The sequence below is a fragment of the Myotis davidii genome, unplaced genomic scaffold (assembly GCF_000327345.1).
Source record: "Myotis davidii unplaced genomic scaffold, ASM32734v1 scaffold394, whole genome shotgun sequence".
Lineage (NCBI taxonomy): Eukaryota > Metazoa > Chordata > Mammalia > Chiroptera > Vespertilionidae > Myotis > Myotis davidii.
In genome coordinates, this window is record NW_006287548.1 from 3,638,914 (window position 1) to 3,649,056 (window position 10,143).

The window sequence follows — 10,143 nt, forward strand, 5'->3', positions numbered from 1 at the left end:
CGGTTGACCTGGATATTCGTTGTCTTTCACATCGAAATCATCACTTTAAAGCATTTAAACCAGTGTTCACAAGTATCTTGAGATGGAACATGTTCACCATAAGCTTCCCAAAGTATACGATAACTTCCAGCAGCTCTTTTCTTCAAAATAAAATAATGAATTCAAATTTCCTGCAAATGCTCTCTTTTTGGCACAAAATTCGACATTTTTAAGCGTAAAAATGTATATGATGTTAATACCTTCAGAAAATTTGACATAAGTTTTGAAGCTTACTGTCAATATAACAAAATAGCATACATATCAAATCATATATATATCAACATATGTGTAACTCCATCTATTGAAAAAAAATCCACATTATTAACCAGTACACCTGGTACTTGTGCAAAATATTTTTGGTACTGCATTTGAGTATGACAGAATAGTTATTTAAGTTTTAAAGTCATGTGCCCAAATGTGCCTTTTGCTGTGGTTACCCTGGAGATTTTAAACTAATGCTTATATGATTTCCTTAAATCCTTGGACTTTTGGATTGTTAAGAGTTCAGGAGGAATGTATTTGGTGTAGGGTGCAGGGGTAGGTTTTTCTCTCATTTATAATTGAAGTTATTTACATTTTTTAAGTCAGCATTTATATGTTTTGCTAGTTACGGCTGCATTATTTCTTCAGAGTCAAAAATGCACAACAGTTCATTTCTTTGAACACTTACCTCCCTTAGACTGGATTGATTTGGTCATAGATTTAAAGGATTAAAAAGTAGACTAGGTTGTCGGGGAGATGGGTCTACGTTTCATAATTTGAACTAGAATTTTTAGGATTGTAAAGACTGGGACATTTATTAAAGGTCAAAATGTTTTAGGAAAAAGAATGAGGTGATCTGTAGCATTCTTTCCTTTTGCTCAATGATTATTAACAAAACTGATGAAACAGGCTTGCTTTCTTAATTGATTAGCTTTAGTTAACTTGGTAGAGGCAGATAGAGATGAAACTAGTGCTGCTAGGAATTTGTCTCTGACTTGTATAGTTCTGTATAGAATTGAAATGCTACTTTAAATCAATGAAAGTTTCACTGCTCAGCTTTTATAATATTGAAAAATCCCTCAAACATCTTTTCCAGGTTTATTTTTTACACAGCATTTCTCACCATCTGACTTACTTTCTCTCCCCTGTTCCCTCACACTAGAATATAAGTTCACAAAGGGAAAGTGTTTTACAATTTTATTTTGTATATTTCTTTATCTTCAGTAACTTGAACAGTTATGAAACTGAAATACAAATACATGTAAACTGTTCAAATTGAAGATATTGTTGGTTTTAGAAAAGTGATTATTTACTTGTGAATTTCCTCAGGTTATATTGTTATATAAAATAGAAGTAAAATCTATTGCACTATAAAAATTCTAAACCCAGTACTTACCTTAAGAGACATCATTCTCATATTCTCATTTTGCCCTAATAATTGTTGATTACTTTGGATTGACCATTATGTATTGTAATTTCTTTTCTCTTTGCTTCTATACAAAATCTGACACCAGCCAGTGACACAGTCATTTCTCTAAAGGTCTACCGCAATTTAAACCTTTGCAAAATGGGCAGATGATCTGAATAGACATTTCTCCAAAGAGAACAAACAAATGGCCAAGTGACATATGAAAAAAAAATGCTCAAAGTCCCCAATCATCAGAGAAATGCAAATCAAAACCATAGTGAGATTTATGAGATATCACCTCACACCTGTCAGAGTGGCTATCATACAAAAATCAACAGACAAGTGCTGGCAAGGATGTGGAGAAAGGGAACACTAGTTCACTGCTGGTGAGAATACAGGTTGGTGCAGCCACTGTGGAAAACTATGGAGTTTCCTCAAAAAATAAAAAACGGAACTTCTGTTTGACCCAGCGATCCCACTTCTGGGAATATATCCTAAAAACCCTAGAACACCAATCAGAAAGAATATATGCACCATATGTTCATAGTAGCATTATTCACAATAGCTAAGATTTGGCAATAGCCCAAGTGCCCATTGTTAGATGAATGGGTAAAAAAGCTGTGGGACATTTACACTATAGAATATTATGCAGCTGTAAAAAAAATAGGGATCTCACCCTTTGGGACAGCATGGATGGACCTGGAAAGTATTATGCCAAGTGAAATAAGCCAATCTGAAAAAGACAAATATCACATAACCTCACTTATTTGTGGAATCTAATGAACAAAATGAACTGACCAACAAAATAAGACCCAAAGCATGGAGGTGCGGAACAGAATGACATACCTTGATGTGGGGTTGGGGCATGGGAAGAGATAACCAAAGAACATAATGCATAGCCCATGGACACGGACAATAGGGAAGTGAAGGCCTGGGGGAGGAGTAGGGAGGAGCTGGGAGGAGGAGAGTAAAAGGGGGGAAATGGGAGATATCTGTAATACTATCAACAATAAAAAGCATTTTAAAAATAAAATAAAACTTTGCTCCTACCATTTTTCTTATCAGAAAAGTTAGCGTTTGCCCCCTACATTAATCAGTACTATATTGCAGAGCACATTCTCTTATTTTAAATGTCATGGCAGTGCTCATTTGACGTTTATTGGGATGTTTAACAAACTACATTTTAAACTCTCAAATATCTACCATCTGTACTGTGTAAAGTGATACAGCCTCATTCATAAATTCCTTGAAGGCTCCTAAGATAAAGAAGAAAAACTTATCTTCTCTGAAAATTAAGAAAAGGGACTATTAAACTATTTAATAACTGTAACAGCAGTTAAAACGAGAGCTGTGTAGTGAGTAATAGAGACTCTCCAGGTAAAAGATAATTTTGTTGAATAATATTCTGGTCTTGTATCATTTTTTATTGATTTCTGAGAAAGAAAGGGAGAGCGAGAGAGGGATAGAAACCTAAGTGATGAGAGAGAATCATTGATCTGTTGCCTCCTGCACATCCCCTACTGGGGATCAAGCCCAGCTGCCGGCCCGGGGCCTTTCTTCCCTCCTGCGCCACCCCCTGGTGGTCAGTGCAAGTCATAGCGAGCGGTCGAACTTCTGGTCAGTCGCACTCTCGGGACAATTTGCATATTAGCCTTTTATTGTATAGGATTACTTTTAATCAAATTAAGTTGAGTGAAACTGTAATGAATGATAGTATAGGCAAAAAAAAAAAAAAAGGAGGGGGGAATTGAGATAAAGACTTTTAAACATGGTTGCGGCCAGGCTGGCATTGCTCAGTGCTTGAGTGTGGACCTATGAACCAGGAGGTCACAGTTCGATTCCCAGTCAAGGCACATGCTTAGGTTGTGGGCTCTATCTCCAGTGTCGGGCATGCAGGAGGTAGTTGATCAATAATTCTCTCTCATCATTGATGTTTCTATCTCTTCCTCTCCCTTCCTCTCTCTGAAATCAATAAAAATATATTTATTAAAATAAATAAAAATGGTTGCTTACACTCTGTCTACAAAGGAAGTATTGTGATGATAAGTTTTATTATCTTCGTTTTCATTAAAATGACTGGAGAAGATGGAGAAAAGTTTGTGGATTTCTGCTTTTATTTGGCTTGACTTAGTATTAATCTCAAATGGACTCATTTACCTATCATCATTGAATCGTTGTAATATTGTTATTACTTTCACTTCCATTTTCTCCCAGACCAAAAGTATGCACAACATTTAAAGCACATAAATTGTTTTGTTGTTACTGTTGCTTTCTATTACTTTTGATATTTTTCTTAAATACTGTAGTTTAAAAGAGCACAGATCATTAAGTATAAAAGTCAATAACTATCACAAATGATAATCAAAATTATTTGATAACTTTAAAAAAGAATTATTTTACTCTTTGGAAATATAGAGTAAACAATTTGGGCAAAATTTCAACAAAAATAGTAATTTCATGTAAACTGTATCTGAGATTTTAAAAAATCTTGTCAACAGGTATCTCAAAATTATTATTGAAGCACAGTTTTTGGTTCATAGTTTCAAAATGTTACCCATGATTTTTCCTATTATTTTTTTTTTTACATTGTACAAGTATTCCTGAATCTTTGCTCATGGGAAGAGAAAAATAATATAAAAAGAGGTGAAAGTCAGCATCCTATACATGTCTACCAAATCTTCCTCTATTTAGAGCTACCACTTACAGTATACTAGCGGCCCGATGCACGAAATTCTCAGCCCTGCCTGCCTCACCGGCCCTCATAGCCCTGGCTCTGGCTTCGTCCGGAAGGTCTTCCTGACAGTTGTTCTACTGTTCAGTCAAATTAGCATATTAGCTCTTTATTATATAACTTCCCATACCTTTTTCTGTGCATATACCTTTACAACAATGTTTTTTCTTGTTTTAAACATAAATCAGAGGTCTATTTTATAATATGTTCATGGCCCACTGTTAAAGTTTTATGTCATTACATTATAGATTTTATTTGTCTTTACTGCTATAATTTCTTTAATGGTCCTCCTAATGACAGATACTTGTTTCCAGTTCTTTGCTATTACAAAAAATTTCTACAGTGAACATCCTTGAACATATATCTTTGTGAACTAGTCAATAATAGTTCAGTAAGAATTTCTTATTGATTAGTACTTTCTCTGTATTCTAGAGGTTACTGTGTTAATTATATGTGGCAGATATTTTCTCCCTATGCACTTGTCTTGATGGCTTTTGCCATATAAATGTTTTAAGTAATTATGTAGTTTAGTCAGTTGACCTTTTTCTTTTATATCTGTTTCATGAATTCTGAATTTCTAAATTACTTTTATTCCTTTCCAGAGATGTTTTCAGTTTAACTTTTAACTGTCACTTGTAAAACGCTTTTTTTATAGAATCCTGTAAATGATGGCAAAATGTATTAGTATGTGATACATTCTGATGGCATGTAGTAAACACATAAGGAACAGTGAAATGTTGATGGTCAATTTCAGAGTTACAAAATAAATGTAATGAAGTCTGGAAAAGCATTTTGGGTTTTATGTTATTTATACAATCATTGTAGGTAATTTTAACTATTAATAAATTCATTTTAACAAGTAATATGCTAGGCACTGAATGATAACCGTAGTCCAGCGATAAGAAGTAATCCCTTTCATTGTGAATCCTTTACACATGATGGCTTCCCCAGTTATCAGAAATTTCTCTCATCTCTAGGTAGCAGCTGCCGCCATCCAGTTCTGATAACCCAACAAATATACTAAGCCCTTAGCACAGCAGGGCTCAAAAGTAAAAAAACATCAGCCTAATTAAAATTATCCACAATTTTGCAATTTAAAATTTCAAAAGTTTGTGTGTGTGTGTGTGTGTGTGCGTGCGTGTGTGTATGGTGTTGCATACTATTAATAGTGAAAGGAGTCAGAACACTAATATTTTCATGTGTTTGGAGCCTCCAATTTGGCTCTGTGACTAATTATCCCACCTTTCTATCTTGATACCCCACAACTTGGGCTCTTGAAACTTGGGCTGATTTTGCCCTACCTCCAGTAATTTCACATGGAAGTAGCTTCTAATTTTTCTGTTTTTCCCCCTCCAATAATAGGGTGAATACTCTTATAGGAGGTACCATGAAGCCAGTATACCTTTATCATCAGCTCACTTCTCTCTACCCTCTCTTCATTCCTGATTGGTATAGTTTGAAAAATTATAACGTTGCTCTCTCTCTCTCTCCCTCCCCTTGTCAGTAGGGGAGATTGATGGAAGAGAGAAATAGCCTAGGTAGAGTAATCTCTCATTGGGAAGAAATGGCAAGGAAAAAGAAAGTGTTTTTCTTTTTTGAAGGGACTGGAACATTTACAACTCAGCAAATTTGGACAAGTTTTATAATTAAGCTACATTATATTGTAACTAGGGTTTTTTAGTGTATTTGCTAACCTATCCACTACATAATACCTATTAACTTGAAATTTGCCTTTAAAGTCACAAAAAAGCACAAAGCACTGTAGTGCTTGTAACACTCTTCCATTTATTGTAGGTGGCTCAATGACCATGGAATCTGGAGCAGAGAACCAGCAGAGTGGAGATGCAGCTGTAACAGAAGCTGAAAACCAGCAAATGACCGTTCAAGCCCAGCCACAGATTGCCACATTAGCCCAGGTATTAAATACATGGAGAGATTCCAAGTTGCTTCTTGTCTGAGAGGAATATGTTTTTATTACAGAGATATGCATAGAATGAACACAGACATTCTTAGAATATCAAAATTCCTATTTTAGTATTAGACTAATTTTAGAAATGATAGTATTAATTCAGTTGCATATCAGAAAAAAGTGATTTGTTAAACTGATACCCTATGTGTAGCAGCATGATTCAGAAAATTACATTTTAACTAGTGGGCAGATTAATTGTCTCTTAAACAAAGGAAGAAAACTTTATAAGTGCTTTTTTCATATCATGCAAATTTATTTTGGGACACAGGAATGCAGATAATCTGAAAGGCTAAGTTTACATGTGCTTAAACTAAAAATATAGGATAAGTAAATAAATTGACACACAAGTAAATTTCAAGGATGATAGTTTTTGTTTCCTGTATATTTTAAATATAATTCATGACTCATTTTGTCTTTGTCTGAAACATTCTATCTCTAAGGTTATATTCTCTCATCCTTATTTTTTGTTATTAGATATTTTTCCTTAAATAGTTTATTTTATTAACAACTGTTTGAAAGTATATGAGAAAGATGGCTAATATAAACACCAAATAGCAAAAATAAATATGCCAGGTAAGAGTATGATATTGCCTGTTTCATGTGAAGTCTCCCAGGAGAAAATAATCCTAGCAGAGGCTCTGGGATATCATACCTCAGCTTCCCAAAGAGTTTTAAAGCTCTCCAAGAGGAGTCACTGAGCAAGAATAGCATCTTAGGAAATAGACGGCCAACCATTGATGGTTACCACACTGAGTTAAAGTGTGGGCCAAAAACTGGACTTCCAGCAGTAATATAATTGGGCTGATCTGTTTTCTCCTGAGGTCACTCAGGCCCACCTCCAGTCTTGAGGAATAGAAGACACATGAGGATGAAGTAAATGTATTCAGATGGGTCAGGTGCAGGAACAAAGCAGGAGAACCAGGGCTTTATCAGTACATGGTTGAAAAACATGCACAGATAAGAATCTGGGCTCATCCAAGCATTTGGCCCTCTAGTAAGAAGATACAATGGCTCGGGGGATTTTGATGGTGACAGTGCTCAACATGTCTCTCACATCACAATATCTCTTTTCTGGCCTGATGTCCTCTAAGTCTGCTGTAGTACATCATTCTGGAAATTTCTTCCCCCTACTGACTTTCTTGAGAAGTTTGTGTTCTTAAAATAGGAAAGCATGATTTCCAGTGGGTTCTTGAGCAAGTTTGGGTAAAGAATTCTTGGTAAAGAAATCATTTTTCTTTCAAATTTTAAAGACAAGTAACTTCTAGTGTTGCTGTTGGAGACTAAATGCATCTCTTATTTTGTAACTCTGGTATCTTAAAAAATCTCGTCTCTGTTCATAGTGCTTCATTATTTCATTGTTGGGTTACTAGGACCTTGATTTGGACAATTTTTCATCCATTGTCCTATTTATTCAGTGGGTCCTTTTGTAGTGGGAACTCATGCTTTCAATTCTGCACAATTTCTTTAAATTATTTGGTTGATGGTTTTTACTCTTTTCTCTCTAGGATTCTTGTGATACAGATGTTATACCTATAGAATTGTTTCTCTAATTTTTCATCTCTTCTTTCCTGTTTTATATCTCTTTGTCTTTTTGTTCTGTTTTCTGAGAGATTTCCTCAAATTTACATTCTAACCCATCTGTTGAAATTTTTTTATTTCTCCTGTCATGTTTCTAAGAGTTCCTTTTGTTCTCTGAATAGTCCATTTGTGTTTTAATAGCATCCTGTTTATATTTCACAAAGGCAATATTTTTTCTTATATCAGAATATTAATTAGGTTTTATTTTAAGTTTTCAACTCTGCACATAGATTTTCCTTTATAGCTTTTCCCCCCTTCCATTTGTTCTGCTCTTCATCTTCCATTTAGAATGTGATTTGTAGTCATCTGTTCAGGTTTAAAAGTAGGGAACCAAAAAGCTGTGTTGGAAGCTCTGTGGATATGTTTGAGGCTTATAATGAGTTGTGAGCTTCACTTAGGGTGACTAGCAGTATATTTTAGGTCTTTTTTCTGCCCCTTGGCATTGGTCAGGTTCCCCAGAGAAAGCTTCACTAATACTCTGCTTGTATGCTAAAGGCCTAGGTAAATACAGAGAAGACTGGGGTTTAGTACTCCACCTTCAGCAATTCCCTGTGTTAGGCAGTCAAGTCTAGAGACACTCTCTATCCAGGGAATCTCCACTTCTCTGGCAGCATGGGATACCTAGTTGTTCTCTCCACAGGGAGTGAGGAGGGGTTTCAATTGCTTCTGAAACAGCCTTCCTTATCCTCATTCTTTCACTCCACCTTCCAGGGTGTCTTAGATCCCAAGCCCTTAAGGATTTTATGGTGCAAATCATGCTTTCCCTGCCTCCACCCTATGAGTTGGCTTTCTGAGGTTTTCTAAGTGTAATACCATTCATCCATCTGCTTTCCAGCCTCCAAATTTCTTCTTTTTTTAATCCTCACCTGAGGATATTTTTTCCCCATTAATTTTTAGAGAGAGTGGAAGGGAGGGGAGAGACAGAGAGAGAGAAACATTGATGTGAGAGAGACACATCGACTGGTTGCCTCACCCCAGCCAACCTGCACCGTCTGACCGGGCTGGGGATCCAGCCTGAAAACGAGGTATGTACCCGTGACCCTTCAGTCCACAGGCCTATGCTCCAACCCCTGAGGCAGACCCGCTAGGGCCAGCCTCCAAATTTCGTATTCTTTTCCATTCTCATGCTTGCATGATTATGCCTGTAAAAACAAAATCAGTTTCATGAAATTTAATTGGAGATTGAGGAAGGAGCAAAATTATTATACGCATGTTCCATATGTCATTCTTACTAAGCAGTCCTCTAGCACTTAAAACTTTTGAAAACAGGGTGGCATGATGTTTGAGTTTTAGGAAAGTTAATTCCCATTTGTATATTTTTTTGTTCTTTTTATCCCTAATTACAGTTGTTTTCACTTGCTCATCCAAGTCTGTAACACATACATCATACATTGTCAACATAATTCCCTTTTGTCATTCCAATATCTGCTTTTGTTTCCATTGTTAGTCTTTTTTTAATATATATATATAGATATATCTATATATATCTATATATATATATTTTAATTGATTTTGAGAGAGAACGGAAGGGAGAGGGAGAAAAACATTGATGTGAGAGCAAAACATTGATCGGCTGCCTCCTGCACACCCCCTACCGAAGATTGAGCCACAACTTAGGTGTGTGCCCTGACCAGGAATCGAACCAGCAACCTTTCTGTGCATGGACGACTCCAGACCAACTGAGCCACTCTGGCCAGTACTTATTGTCAGTCTTTAATACTAGAAAAATAGAATAAAATTGTCAAATCCAAGATCAATGAACAGGAAAAAATATTCAGCCTAACTAATGAAGAAAGAAAATCTAAAACAATAATGAGATGTCTTATTTTACTTTTGGAATTTGCAGAAATTTTTTTTAAGTGAAAATGAAAATATTGTTGGTTTTGACTATGAGAATGTAAATTTTTTAAAAAATATATTTTATTGACTTTTACAGAGAGGAAGGGAGAGGGATAGAGAGTTAATAATAACGAATTTATTGAATAAATTATATACTTTATTATGCAACCATTAAAAAAAAGACTGTTAATGGAATGGAAAAGTATTCATAGTGGATTCATATGATAAAATAGATTCCATGATAATGTATTACAAAAATTGAGTGTATATGTGTACCTTTATTTTTTTATTTTATTTTTTTATGTGTACCTTTAAAACCACCTAGATCTACAGCAAAATTATAAAAAGTGATTAGCTCTGAGTGGTAGGAATATAAGTGTCTCATATTTTATTTTTGTGTATCTGTATTTTATAAACTTATAATGAGAGGAGCCATCATGTAGAATGGTCAAGGTAGAAAAGGAATTATTCACTGAGGTACTTAGCATCTTATATTCGCCCTAGAGAATAGTCAGAAGAGGACATAATTCAAATATTAGAAGAGGTTTTATGTGGAATTGAGATGAATTATTCTGAATAACTTAAGATTGGGGTTCA

At 35.2% G+C, this 10,143-nt stretch overlaps 1 protein-coding gene across 4 annotated transcripts in view; it reads left to right on the forward strand.

The window, feature by feature from the left end:
- CREB1 (cAMP responsive element binding protein 1) overlaps nt 1-10,143 on the forward strand; it is a 74,756-nt gene that overhangs the window by 15,116 nt on the left and 49,497 nt on the right. For all 4 annotated transcript variants that reach the window (XM_006759428.2, XM_015561116.1, XM_015561117.1 and 1 more), the window contains one exon: nt 5,955-6,076. In XM_006759428.2, coding sequence (XP_006759491.1) covers nt 5,963-6,076 — 114 coding nt within the window. In that variant the 5' untranslated portion in view covers nt 5,955-5,962. Of the gene's footprint in view, nt 1-5,954; nt 6,077-10,143 lie in introns of those variants that run through there.